The 14,855-nt window shown below is 42.6% G+C and overlaps 1 protein-coding gene across 2 annotated transcripts; it reads left to right on the top strand.

The window, feature by feature from the left end:
* The first annotated feature begins 8,403 nt into the window (after positions 1-8,403).
* Positions 8,404-11,459, top strand: LOC136122405 (chromodomain Y-like protein). Of its 2 annotated transcripts, XM_065876415.1 has the most exons (3): positions 8,404-8,471; positions 9,887-10,515; positions 10,576-11,459. In XM_065876415.1, the coding sequence occupies exons 1-3, from the start codon at positions 8,404-8,406 to the stop codon at positions 11,457-11,459; spliced, it is 1,581 nt and encodes a 526-aa protein (XP_065732487.1). The 2 variants fall into 2 exon arrangements, with proteins under 2 accessions (XP_065732487.1, XP_065732486.1); XM_065876414.1 differs by having other exon boundaries at positions 9,887-11,459.
* Positions 11,460-14,855: the final 3,396 nt, after the last annotated feature.

The raw sequence follows: 14,855 nt of genomic DNA, 5'->3' as shown, positions 1-14,855 counted from the left end.
TACAGACTAATTCGGTGCTCTTGGGACACTGTTGCCAAACTGTGTCGAGAGGGAATCTGACAAACCATGGGACTGTTGCCTTTCCTAGGAAGACACTTGCATTTTTATAGGAGTCTTAGGGAGAAAATGTCTTAAACTGGAGGAAGGGATTTAATCATGGAGATTTCAGACTTTGGGAGAAGCTAAAACAGGTGATGTTTGGGGGTAGATAGAGCCTCATGCCCCCAGGAAATCACACTGTATATGAAACACAGATGGACATGAACTCTTCAAACAGTAACAGTTTGGGGCAGTGCCGTCTGTGGACATTTTTATTACACTGAAAGAGCACTTCCAATTGAAGAAATCCCACCACCATGGGCCAGCTTGGAGACAAAGGCAGTCCAGAGTTTCATAACTCCTTTTGTGCAACTCGTATTCCAAATATCAATTTGTCAACTGTGGAAAATAGAACCATATCCTGGTGTTCTAGGCCTAAAACATAGAAATATAAAGTTTGTTTCTCCTCCTCCCTGAAAGTCTCCTTCCCTGATGGACACAGACATCTTTACCCCCAGTGAGTGGTCACGGAGTTCCCTTCCTTTTCCCATTTCCTTTGTTCATTTGCATGGAGCTTGACTATTACTATTCCTCCTGGAAATGCAAAATCTCTTTGTTCTTTTTATTATCTCTTCCTGAGACATCTTCCCGTCTCTACTCTGCTCAAGATGATTCATTGCTTGAACACATTTCTGTGCATTTCTCCTCTAGCCTAGAGCCACTAGCCTTCCAGGAAGCTAAATTCTTAAGCAATATTGAAAACAGGCTGAAGAAGAGGGATCTAGCATCTCTGTCAAATATTTGGGAGGCAAGGATTTTTCTAACAGGAAACATCAGAGGCACATCAAGGATATAATCCTATAATCCAAGGAATGTCGAGGATTGCTGACAAACGCCAGAAGCTAGAAGAGGTGAGGAAGGATTCTCCTGTACAGGTTACAGAGGGAGCAGGACCCTGCCAACACCTTGATTTGGGGTTTGTAGTCTCCAGAACTGTATGACAGTAAACGTCTGCTGTTGGAAGCCAATCAGTTTGTGGTACTCTGTTATGGCGGCCCTAGCAAACGGACATGCTCTCCCCACCCATCCCCTCCCCCAATCTCAAGGTGCAGGCAGTCACCTCTTCTACTCCTGCCTGATGCCAGCCCTGCTGGTGACTCAGCACTGTAGCTCATCTTTATTGCCACCTCATTCCCTGGTCTGGCCTCTTGTGGAGCGTGGAGTCCATGACCTCGGGTTGCCTCCTGATCTTTCAGAGAAAGATAAACACAAAGTGACCTATCTGGCCACCTTTAGGATTAAACCAAGGGCCCATCAGCTGTGAAGAGAATCAGAAGAGAAACCAAATAAAGTTCTGACTTTGATCTTAAATTGTTTCTCTGGAGCTAGAGAAAATGGACTATTTGACTAGAGGCAGGGCCCAGCCAGGGTGTCACATGGGTGCAGATTCCCTGTGCTCTGAATCTTCGTTATGCTGGAGTCTGCATTTCCTCCACGGATGCCTGGAATTTGTCATAGAGGTCCCTGACTTTCTGTGCAGGCAGAGGGAGAAATGAAAAGGGAGTGGTACAAAGATTACATCAGGGCTCTCCTTAACCTTTTCCATGTCCAAGCAAACTAAACAATGTCAGAGAGGAGAGATGATCACGCAGTGATTATTCCAGAATGTCTGTGGTCTGTCGCATCTCACTTCACTCTCTGACACCCTTACTCTTGGTGTACGTAGCTGTACAGTGTCCTGGAAATAATAAGTCATGAAAACTATCATTTGTCAAGTGCCATACACTGTACGTCTATTATATCATATCCTTATAGTAACTATACAAGGCACACACAATCCCTGTTTTACAGATTAGGCTCAGAGAGACTACAGAATTAGCTCAAGACACAGAACCGAGGGTGGCTGAACCAGAAACCAAGGCCAGACAGGATGTCTTCCCACTAGACGGCACCACCTGTCCACAAAGACAAACATACCTTCGGCCAACCTTGGGCAGTAGAGTTCTCTGGCAGTCACTTTGTTCTTGAGTTAGGAGAGCTACCTGGCCACTTAGCCCTTTCTTTATATCTCTCATGACCATTCTCAGTAGTCTCTGCCTTTTTTTTTTTTTTTAAAGAAATGTGTACATAGAAGGAAATAAAGTAAATAAAATAAAACTCTACCAAGCAGGTAGAGCAAAAAGTTCCCTGATCGCTTCATGGTTTTGCGATAGTTGCACTTCGTTAAAACCCAATTTGCATTTTATTTTGAAAGCCTTTGTTACACCTGTGTTACCGTGTGTTCCACCTCTCCACACCCACTACCCAAAGCCTTTCTGTAGATCAATAAATACAATGCCCTGAATTTAGAAAAGCAAAAAAGTGGAAAAGATCCAAGTCCCACAATGTATCCAGGTGCTCTTCACTTCTTTAAATGCTTGACATCCTCCAGTTAAGGAGAAAGTTTGTCTCACTCCTAAATTTCTGAAAGTTATTTGATCAACATTTTAGGCTTCTGCATATGTATTCCTAACCTGTGAGCCTATTTAGCAATTAAGCATAATTGTGAATTTTGGTTTTAGATAAAATAGAGAAGGTCAAAGCAAGGGGATTAGATAAACATGGTTATTTAATTTTACAAGTGGGTACTTAAGACTTCTCATATGAAGGTTACTTGGAGAGATGGCACTGATAGGTGGTTCTCTGTCCCCCTGGAGGCTGTAACTCACAAAAATGACCCTTTATTGTTGCGTAAGATTTAAGCTAGTCATGAAATAGAGCAGTGGTCAGGAAACTTCTTCTGTAAAGGGCCAGAGAAATATTTCTTTAGGCTTTGTAACTACTCAGCTCTGCCATCTGAGCGTGAGAGTAGGCGTAAACAATGCACAAAGAATGAGTGGCTGTGCGCCAATAAAACTTTATTTACAAAAGCAGTCACTGGCTTGGGTTTGGCCTGTGGGCTATAGTTTTATGACCACTGATACACAGCAACCAGAGGAAAAAGTTATTTCAACATTGGAATGGTTGACTGAGGTGCTCCATTGCAGGTTTTTAAACAGAACTGGCAGTCACTTGTTTATGTTGACCTACATACATTATTTCCTCCACTTGGTACCGCTGTTGAAACTTTGCTTTAGAGGGTGCTCCGTATCACATACACTATATAGTTCCTAATGGACACGCAGAATCTTATACTCAATGTTGTCACAGGGTTACAATTACTGTAACCTCTTCCCTATGAACCTATTCAAGCACCATTCAAGCATGTAGAGAAATGTTTCTCTACATGTCTTGCCCTGTGTCCTCTAAACAAAAGATGGCATCTGTGGGGAGTGGGGGACACGTGTAAGGGATCCAGCAGTGACAGAGTGTGGAAAGATCTGAGTCTTGCAAGCACCTGGGTAGGAGAAAAGGCAAATTAACTAATACATCAGATCTTTTCTCCTAGATATATCTTGTTATTCCAGAAGAGAAATGCTTGAAAAAACACAACGATGGGGACATATCAGATGGACACAGGAGCTAACTGAAAGACTACCGATAAAACAATTTGAGCAACAAAATGAATAATATAGTATTGGAATATAATCCAAAGTTGAAAATGTATGCTAATGAGTTTATACTGATATAAACAAATGCTTGAGTGAGTAAATAAATGGGGCCAATAGGCAAATCTCCCATACAGAAGTATTCCAAGTAATTTATTCAGATATTTTACCTCAGGAAAGTGGAATATTACTCCCCAACCCTTAAGTGGGGGCTATGCATGGTGACTTTCTTCCACAAAATATATTATGGGAGGTAGAAAAAAAAAACTGTACAATGGAGAACCTGACAATCATAACCTTGGCCATGTGATCAAGGTTAACATCAACAGTTATCAGTTGTGTTGGTAGCATGTGCCCTTGATATGACTGAGGTGATAAGAGTGACACTTTCCCTCTGTGATCTTTTCCCACAAAAACTCACAACCCCAGTCTAACCATGTGAAAGATACCAGATAAACTCTAGTTAAGGAACATTCTATAAAACAGCTAACCAATATTCTACCAAACTGTCAAGATCATCAAAATCAAGGAAAGCCTGAGAAATGAACAGTCTAGAGGAGCCTAAGGAAACGTGATAACTATGTTTAATGTAGTATCCTAGGTGGGATCCTGTGGGGATAAAGGACCTTAGGTGAAAAGAAAGGAAATCAGAATATAATATGAACTTTAGTTAATAATACTATATCAATATTGGGTTATTAGTGGTAACAAATAAATCGTTCTAAAGGAAGATGTTAGCAGTAGAGAAAACTGGGTGTGTGGTATGTGGGAACTCTTTTGTTCTATGCAACTTCTCTGTAAATCAAAAAACTATTATAAAAAAGTTTATTTTTAAAAAATGGGCAACAGATTTGAACAGATACTTCACCAAAGAAGACACACAAATGGCTAATAAGCACATGAAAAGATGCTCGACATCACTAGTCATCAGGAAATGCAAATTAAACCACAGTGGGATACCACTATGCAGCTGCTAGAATGGCTGAAATTATAAAGACTGACAAAAAGAAGTGTTGGCAATGATATGGAGGAACTGGAATTTTTATACACTTCCAATGAGAATGCAAAAAATGGTACAACTACGTTGGAAAACAGTTTGGCAGTTTTATAAATTGATATGTACACTATCATATGACCAAATCATTCCACTCCTAGGTATTTTACCCAAGAGAGATGAGCACATATATCCACATAAAGACTTGTACATAAATGTTTATAGCAGCTTTATTTGTAATAACCCCAAACTGGAAACAATACAAATATCTATTAACAAGTGAAAGGATAAGCCTATTTTGATATATCCACATAATGGAATGTTACAAATGAAAAGAAACAAACTACAGCAATACCATGGATGAATCTCAAAGACATTGTGCTTAGCCAGACACAAGAAAGTACATGCTGTATATAGCACTTACATGAAATTATAGCAAATCTCAAGGGATAGAAAGCAGACCATCAGTTGCCTAAGACAGGGGAGCAGGAATTGACTTTGAAGGGCAAGAGAGGACTTCTTGGACAGATGAAATGTTCTGTATTTTGACTGTGGTGATTACATGGGTGTTTGCCTTTGTTAATACTCACCTGACTGTATATTTACAATGGGGAAGTTTATCTTACATAAATATACTTAAAACATTTTTTTTAATTGAGAAAGTCCTGGCCAGGATTCTCAGGATGGCTCTCTGAGATCCTTCAGGGATGACAAATTGTCTTCCTGACTCCATGGCCTTTCTACCCCATCCCATCCCATTCCCAGGTAGCAAGGTAGCTATTTGACATGTGCCCCTTAAAGATGGAAGTGTCCTGCTCAGGAAATCAGGTGATTTCAGAAGGCAGAATGATCAATGGGATAATCAATACTAGTAGGACTCAAAGAGATCTTGGGGTGTGCCTGGAAGAGAGAGGAGAAAAGAGACACACCTTTTCCAGTTGTCAATGACTCACCTCAGAGGGCACAGAAGAAGATCTCAAGGTCTAACCTGAGCGCAGAGATTAGCAGACAGGTAGGAGGTGTAGAGCTTCCTGAGTGTGCCAAAACGATACACAGCTGCCCCTACATGGTGAGGGGGTGCTCTGTGAGGGGGCTAGTGCGGAACAAAATATGGTCTCAGGAAACCATGCATCTGGCTTTCACCGAGACTCCATAGCAGTAGATGTCATGGAAATAAGGTGGCCCCAGGTCAAGACCAGGTCTTCCTCCCACTACTGATGCTCTTGGGCAGGCACAAGAAGAGGATTTCTCTCCCCTGCTCTGTTTAGAGTTGGTGAAGGTAGAGTAGACAGTGTCACTATGAATAGTGACAGCTAATAATATTGAATTTTGACAGAATTGTCAACAAAGAGAGCCTAAGACTCTAATAACTAGATTGGATTATAAATATCAGGGGACTAGACTAAGATTTAAACAAGAATAGGCCAAAAATATGTATGTTCTGTGTAGATTGGAAAATCAAAGCTTTGAGAATATAGCAGCAATTTAAAAAATATTTGCATTTGTACACCTCAGTCTGTTATGTTTATATATGAATAATATTTTTATAATATACTGTTTTGTAACTTGCTATTTTCACTGGGCTACATATCAGGAACATTTTTCCATGACAGTATATAGTCTTCTATGACATAATTTTAAATGTCTATGCAGCTTTCCATCATTTAAACATACATATTTTACTTAACTAGTAACTTATTGTTGGACATTAAGGCTCTTCCAGTTTTTCAATGTTATAAATAAATTTGATAAATCATCTTAGATGTATATCTTTTCACACATCTCTAATTCTTTCTATAAGATAAATTCACAGTTAAGGGATGGCTGAGATATAGGGTAATTCAAATTTTAAGGTTTTTAACACTCTTTAGAATGTTTGTAGCAGTCTTTGGTGGGACTAATGGTGGACTCTGGGAGGGCTCATGCCAAGGAGTACTTCCCAGAACTTCTGCTGGCAGTGTCCTTGTCCCTGCGGTGAGCCACAGCCACACCCCCTCTGCAGGAGACCATCCAACACTAGCAGCCGTGTGGCTGACAGTGTCTTGGTGGACTGGATGGGTGTCAGTCCTGAGCCTCTGAGGTGGGAGAGCCAAGTTCAGGACATTGGTCCACCAGAGACCACCCAGCCCCACGTAATATCAATCAGCCAGAGACCTCCCAGAGATCCCCATCTCAATGCTAAGACCCAGCTCCACTCAATGACCAGCAAGCTCCAGTGCTGGACACCCCAAGCCAAACAACTAGCAAGACAGGAACACAACCCCACCCATTAGCAGAGAGGCTGCCTAAAATCATAATAAGTTCATAGACGCCCCAAAACACACCACTGGACATGGTCCTGCCCACCAGAAAGACAAGATCCAGCCTCATTCACCAGAACACAGGCACCAGTCCCCTCCACCAGGGAGCCTACACAACCCACTGAACCAACCTTACCCACGGGAGGCAGACACCAAAAACAACGGGAACTATGAACCTGCAGCCTGCGAAAAGGAGACCCAAAAACAGTAAGTTAAGCAAAATGAGAAGACAGACAAACACAGCGCAGATGAAGGAGCAAGGTAAAAACCCACCAGACCAAAAAAATGGACAGGAAATAGGCGGTCTATCTGAAAAAGAATTCAGAGTAATGATAGTAAAGATGATCCAAAATCTTGGAAACAGAATGGAGAAAATACAAGAAAGATTTAACATGGACCTAGAAGAACTAAAGAGCAAACAATGATGAACAACACAATAAATGAAATTAAAATTCTCCACAAGGAATCAAGAGCAGAATAACTGAGGCAGCACAGATAAGTGACCTGGAAGGTAAAATAGTGGAAATAACTATTGCAGAGCAGAATAAAGAAAAAAGAATGAAAAGAATTGAGGACAGTCTCAGAGATCTCTGGGACAACATTAAATGCACCAACATTCGAATTACAGGGGTCCCAGAAGAAGAGAAAAAGAAATGGACTGAGAAAATATTTGAAGAGCTTATAGTTGAAAACTTCCCTAATATGGGAAAGGAAATAGTCAAGTCCAGGAAGCACAGAGAGTCCCATACAGGATAAATCCAAGGAAAAACACGCCAAGACACATATTAACCAAACTATCAAAAATTAAATACAAGGAAAAAGTATTAAAAGCAGCAAGGGAAAAGCAACAAATAACATACAAGGGAATCCTTAAAAGGTTAACAGCTGATCTTTCAGCAGAAACTCTGCAAGCCAGAAGGGAATGGCAGGACATATTTAAAGTGATGAAAGGGAAAAACTTACAACCAAGATTACTCTACCTGGCAAGGACCTCATTCAGATTCAACAGAGAAATTAAAACCTTTACAGACAAGCAAAAGCTAAGAGAACTCAGACCACCACACCAGCTTTACAACAAATGCTAAAGGAACTTCTCTAGGCAGGAAACACAAGAGAAGGAAAAGACCTACAATAACAAACCCAAAATAATAAGAAAGAGAAAGATTTTTGCACTACACCGGAGAGCGGGAGCCGCGGAGCCAACGCGCTGCCCTGCATCACTGCCGCGCCCACCCCGGCCCCGCCCTGCCCCGCCCCGCCCCGCCCCGCCCCGTCCCACGGCTACGCAATGAGCCTGAGCCCGAGTCGGCCCGCCTGGGAGTGAGCGCGGTGCGGAGGGCACGTTGCGTAGCTGCTCCTGCGCACAGCCCGGCCGGCGGCCCACACCGGCAGGAGTGAGCGCCGGTCCGCACCCGACCGGCGCCGGAGCCGAGTGGAGCCGGAAGCGCAGGCCACGCAGGGACCCAACTGAAACAAAGTGTCGGCCACCAGCTGCGTGGCGCCTCAACGGCCTTGCCCCACGCCCCCAGCTCCACCGCCCACCATGGCCTCCGAGGAGCTGTACGAGGTTGAAAGAATCGTTGACAAAAGGAAGAACAAAAAAGGGAAGATGTCGGGAGCCATATAAGAAGTGCCTTTGAGTCTCAGCACGGACGAGACCCATAGTGCCTAGCAAAGCTGGTACTATCAGGTACAAATATGGAGAAGCAAAGCTCTCCTCTGTGTGGTTCCCCTTGTTTTCCCCTGGTTTGGCTTAAAGTGATTTTTATAGGATTACTATTAATGTTAGGAAATATCCCCAGTGCCGACGGAGGGTTTAAGGAAAAACCCCAACTTAGGGTAAAACCAAAAAAGACTCCGGCTCCCCCAATGACTACACCCGAAATCCCCACTCCCAGGCCAGGACATTGGGTGCAGGGAAACACAACAGGAGCATTTGTGTGGCAAGAGCTTACGTTAGAAGAAAAGCTAGATGAACTATGGCCCCCCTGGGGAGTAATAGATATGCTGGGAAATATTTGGGTAAGGTGGCGAGGAGGACTTATGCTACGTTGGGTGTATTCAAAGCTGGATGAAGTAGGCTACATGGCAAGCTTATACAAGTTACATTGCTCTTTGTGCAGAAATGCTTATAAAGGACAAATTATATATTGTAAGTATTTTGCAAAGGAATTTGCTAATAGGTTTAAGGTAGAATGTCCACCCCCAAAGCCTCCCAAATAATTATAAGGAAAAATGTGCGATGTCTGAAGGATAACGGTGAACGTGTAAAGCCTGTGGGAGAGAATTTTTATTACTGTATGGGTTTGTAATTGTTAAGAGAAGAATATGCTTAAGTTTTGGGAAGAATGTATTTAAGTTTTGGGTTTGTAATTGTTAAGAGAAGAATGTACTTAAGTTTTGGGTTTGTAATTGTTAAGAGAAGAATGTACTTAAGTTTTGGGTTTATAATTGTTAAGAGAAGAATGTGCTTAAGTTTTGGGTTTGTAATTGATAAGAGAAGAATGTGCTTAAGTTTTGGGTTTGTAATTGTTAAGAGAAGAATGTACTTAAGTTTTGGGTTTGTAATTGTTAAGAGAAGAATGTGCTTAAGTTTGTACCTTGATTAATGGCCTGATTGAATAGAATGTGCAAATACAAGAACATCTGCTTTTAAGAAAGGTGAAGAAACCGCAAACAGAATTCCAGACCTAGATGTGACCAAGATATACCTAACCACAGGGGATGAAAGAGACCACAGGAGATAAGAGGATTACCTGATCATAAAACCTGCCTAACCTGCTGATATAATCTTTTGATGTAAATGACCTTTGGTTTTACTGTTGTGTACCTTTATTTTGTGGCTTTGGTATGAGAACTAGAATGTTAAGATTGAAAGTGAGATTGCCTCACAGTATAAAAAGCTTCGAAATTGTAACAATAAATTGGCAGATCCTCGCATCCTCTGAGGTGTCTTGCGTTCTGTCCACGCCGACTCCGTCTCCCCTTTGGGTGAAACCTGTCCGGCTGGGGCTGGTCCCCGGCAGGAAGACAGAATATTTGGTCCAGTGGAAGGGCTACGACAGTGAGGACGACACCTGGGAACCAGAGCAGAACCTGGTAAACTGCAAGGAGTACATCCACGACTTCAACAGGCACCACACCGAGAAGCAGAGGGAGGGCCCCTTCACCAGGGCCAACCGGGCCTCCCCGAACAACGCTAGGAAGCAGATTTCCAGGTCCACCAACAGCAGCTTTTCCAAGGCCTCTCCTGAATCGCTAGTGGTTGGCAAAGAGCACGAGCCCAAGGCCAGCCCGCTGTTTGCTGCCAGCCAGAAGTTCAGGAAGGACCCAGCCCCGTCCCTCTTGAACCAGAAGAACACGGACCTGGCCAAGTCAGGTATAAAGATCCTCGTGCCCAAGAGCCCCATCAAGAGCAGGAGCGCAGTGGATGGCTTTCAGAGTGAGAGCCCCGAGAAACTGGACCCCGTCGAACAGGGGCAGGATGACACGGTGGTGCCGGAGGTGGCAGCCAAAAAGCCGGTAGGAGCTCTGCTGGGCCCCGTTGCCGAGCGTGGGCAGATGGGGAGCCGGCCCCTGATACACCCGCTGGTGCCGCAGGTGTCCGGCCCTGTGACCGCGGCTATGGCCACGGGGCTAGCCGTGAACGGGAAAGGTTCCTCCCCATTCATGGACGTGCTGATGGCCAACGGGATGACCAGCCTGCAGATGTCAGTCACCGGCGTGACGGCCGGGAAGAGGAAATTCATCGATGACAGACAAAACCAGCCCTTCGACAAGCGGCTGCGTTTCAGCGTGAGGCAGACGGAAAGCGCCTACAGGTACAGGGACATCGTCGTCCGGAAGCAGGACGGCTTCACCCACATCCTGCTGTCCACGAAGTCATCCGAGAACAACTCTCTGAACCCAGAGGTGATGAAGGAAGTGCAGAGCGCCCTGAACACGGCCGCTGCTGACGACAGCAAGCTGGTGCTGTTCAGCGCCGTGGGCAGCGTCTTCTGCTGCGGCCTTGACTTCATCTACTCCATCCGGCGCCTGACCAACGACTGGAAGAGAGAGAGCACGAAGATGGCCAAGGCCATCAGAAACTTTGTGAATACTTTCATTCAGTTTAAGAAGCTTATTATTGTAGCCGTAAACGGCCCAGCCATTGGACTAGGAGCGTCCATCCTGCCTCTCTGTGACGTAGTTTGGGCCAATGAGAAGGCTTGGTTCCAAACACCCTACACTGCCTTCGGACAGAGTCCAGATGGCTGTTCCACCGTGATGTTTCCCAAGATTATGGGAGGAGCATGTGCAAATGAAATGCTGCTCAGCGGACGGAAGCTGACGGCGCAGGAGGCGTGCGGCAAGGGCCTGGTCTCCCAGGTGTTCTCCTCCGGGACCTTCACCCAGGAAGTCATGGTCCACATTAAGGAGCTCGCCTCCTGTAACCCGGTCGTGCTCGAGGAATCCAAGGCCCTGGTGCGCTGCAACATGAAGCTGGAGCTGGAGCAGGCCAACGAGCGGGAGTGCGAGGTGCTGAAGAAGATCTGGGGCTCGGCCCAGGGCATGGACTCCATGTTCAAGTACCTGCAGAGGAAGATCGACGAGTTCTGACGGCCAGGCTGCCCCAGACAACCCTGTAGTTGCATCGCGCAGGCCGGCTGGGACTCCCTGGGGTGCGGACCCACCCTCACAGCCTGAAACAGGTTCATGTGGAGCTCACTCTTGGAAGCAGGACTTGAAACAGCCAAGCTATTTATTACCAAGGAGTTTTTAAGTACTGTAACTTTAAAATAAATACTACAAAGCTTGTCCAAACGTCATTATTTTATACTTAATACACACACAGGTATAAATGTATAATTGTGAGCTATGGGCTGCTCTTTAAGGCTCTACTTTTTGTTACCTTTGGCTAGTACTGTATAAAAAAGAAGTGTGTTTTCCTGGTTTGGGTGTCAGAAAAGTCTGGAATAATGTTTGTTTTCCTTGTTTTTTCCTTCTAGAAAACAGAATCTAAAGAGGTGTTAGTCCGCCCCCCCACCCACCCCAAATAGAAATATGGAAAGATCTGAGGCATGCCCTTGTCTCCAGGAAGGTACAAAACGTCAGAGATGGAAACTTCTCAATCGAAAGGAACACTTATTCTTTTAGGATAAGTATTTCTGATTAAACACCCACTGCTGAATATACCCCCAGACTAAAACACACCTAGGATTAATGCTGAGAAATCAGTTGATTCTGCCTTCTTTCTTAAATATGTCCGATTCTTACCCAGTTAACAGGAAGAAACCACTCTCTCTAGGGGAAAGCTTGTTTTGCAGTGTTAGCAAATCACTGAATAGCTAAGTATGATCTCTAAGTTATAGGGGTTTATAATTAGTTTTTCTGACCCATTTGAAAAAATAACTATGTAAGTGCTTCTTGTTACTGGGTGAGAACTACTTTACATACAGTTTTGGTTTTCTATTTGCAGATATGATTGATGTATTACACCAAAAATAAAGTATTTTTATGTTTATAAAGTGTAATTTTTCGGTTCACTTAGAATATATTTTATTTAATAAGTTAAAATTCTTTTGGCACACTATTAAATGCAGAAACTCCTTTTTAAGATAAAAAACTACCTTATATTGACGTTTAATATTCTTGGTCTCTGCTTTCATGTCTACACAATATACCAAGTACAGGATTCTGTCTGAGAGTGCCCTGTGTAAATAGATGTCCGCATTCCTGCCAGGAGTGGGGACTGATTCCTGATTCCAAACACCTATCATTCGGTAGGCTTCTGAGCTTGCAATCATATTGAATGTATGAAGAATGAAATAAAATCAAAGCCTTATTTTTGTACAGTTTTGAAGTTTATACTTAGAACCGACCACCTCCTGGCCTTGTGGAGAGCTGTACAGAGTGTAAATCTGCCTTTACCATGGATTGGCTGGTGCAGTATTTTTGCATCTGTGGGACCTACTTTTTTGGTTCAGTAGTTTGAACTATATATAAACTGTACAATCTGTAAAGTTTTTATAGAATAAATATTCAGCTGTGAAAACTGGTTAAATAAAACTAATATTTCTTAACACACACACACACACAATAAGAAAATGGTAACAGGAACATGCATATCGATAATTACCTTAAATGTAAATAGATTAACTGCTCCAAACAAAAGACACAGACTGGCTGAATGGATACAAAAAGAAGACCTGTATATGTGCTGTCTACAAGAGACCCACTTCAGACCTAGGGACACATACAGACTGAAAGTGAGGGGATGGAAAAAGATATTCCATGCAAATGGAAACCAAAAGAAAGCTGGAGTAGCAATTCTCATATGAGACAAAATAGACGTTAAAATAAAGACTATTACAAGACACAAAGAAGGACACTACATAATGATCAAGGGATCAATCCAGGAAGAAGATTTAACAATTGTAAATATTTAAGCACCCAACATAGGAGCACCTCAATACATAAGGCAAATGCTAACAACCAAAAAAGGGGAAATGGACAATAACACAATAATAGGGGACTTTAGCACCCCACTTTCACCAATCAGAAAGGTGATTTGGGAAGGGTGATTTGTGTTTCCTTGTGATAAGGAAACACAAGCTTTAAATGACACATTAAGCAAGATGGACTTAATTGATATTTACAGGACATTCCATCCAAAAACAACAGAATACACTTTCTTCTCAAGGATGCATGGAACATTCTACAGGATAGATCATATCTTGGGTCACAAATCAAGCCTCGGTAAATTTAAGAAAATTGAAATTATATCAAGTATATTTTCCAAACACAACGCTATAAGACTAGATATCAATTACAGGAAAAAAAAACTGAAAAATACAAACACATGGAGGCTAAACAATACACTACTAAATAACCAAGAGATCACTGAAGAAATCAAAGAGGAAATAAAAAATACCTAGAAACAAATCACAATGAAAACATGATGACCCAAAACCTATGGGATGCAGCAAAAGCAGTTCTAAGAGGGAAGTTTATAGCAATACTATCCTACCTTAAGAAAAAAGAAAAACCTCAAATAAACAACCTAACCTTACACTTAAAGCAATTAGAGAAAGAAGAACAAAAAAAAATCCCAAAGTTAGCAGAAGGAAAGAAATCATAAAGATCAGATCAGAAATAAATGAAAAAGAAATGAAGGAAACAATAGCAAATATCAATAAAACTAAAATCTGGTCCTTTCAGAAGATAAACAAAATTGATAAACCATTAACCAGACTCATCAAGAAAAAAAGGGAGAAGACTCAAATCAATAGAATTAGAATTGCAAAAGGAGAAGTAACAACTGACAATGCAGAAATACAAAGGATCATGAGAGCTTACTACAAGCAACTATATGCCAATAAAATGGACAATCCAGAAGAAATGGACAAATTCTTAGAAGAGCACAACCTTCTGAGACTGAACCTGGAAGAAATAGAAAATATAAACAGACCAATCACAAGCACTGAAATTGAAACTGTGATTAAAAATCTTCCAACAAAAAAAAAATCCCAGGACCAAATGGCTTCACAGGCGAATTCTAACATTTAGACGAGAGCTAACACCTATCCTTCTCAAACTCTTCCAAAATATAACAGAGGGAGGAAAACTCCCAAACTCATTCTACGAGGTCACCATCACCCTGATACCAAAACCAGACAAAGATGTCACAAAAAAAAACTACAGACCAATATCACTGATGAACATACATGCAAAAATCCTCAACAAAATCCTGGCAAACAGAATCCAACAGCATATTAAAGGGATCATACACCATGATCAGGTGGGGTTTATTCCAGGAGTGCAAGGATTCTTCAATATACGCAAATCGGCGTCTGGGAAGATGGTGCAAGAGTAAGACGCGGAGATCACCTTCCTCCCCACAGATACACCAGAAATACATCTACACGTGGAACAACTCCTACAGAACACCTACTGAGGGCTGGCAGAAGGCCTCAGACCTGCCAAAAGGCAAGAAACTCTCCACGTACCTGGGTA

Source organism: Phocoena phocoena, chromosome 4 (genome assembly GCF_963924675.1).
Source record: "Phocoena phocoena chromosome 4, mPhoPho1.1, whole genome shotgun sequence".
Taxonomy (NCBI): domain Eukaryota; kingdom Metazoa; phylum Chordata; class Mammalia; order Artiodactyla; family Phocoenidae; genus Phocoena; species Phocoena phocoena.
This window is presented reverse-complemented; position numbering and strand designations above follow the sequence as displayed.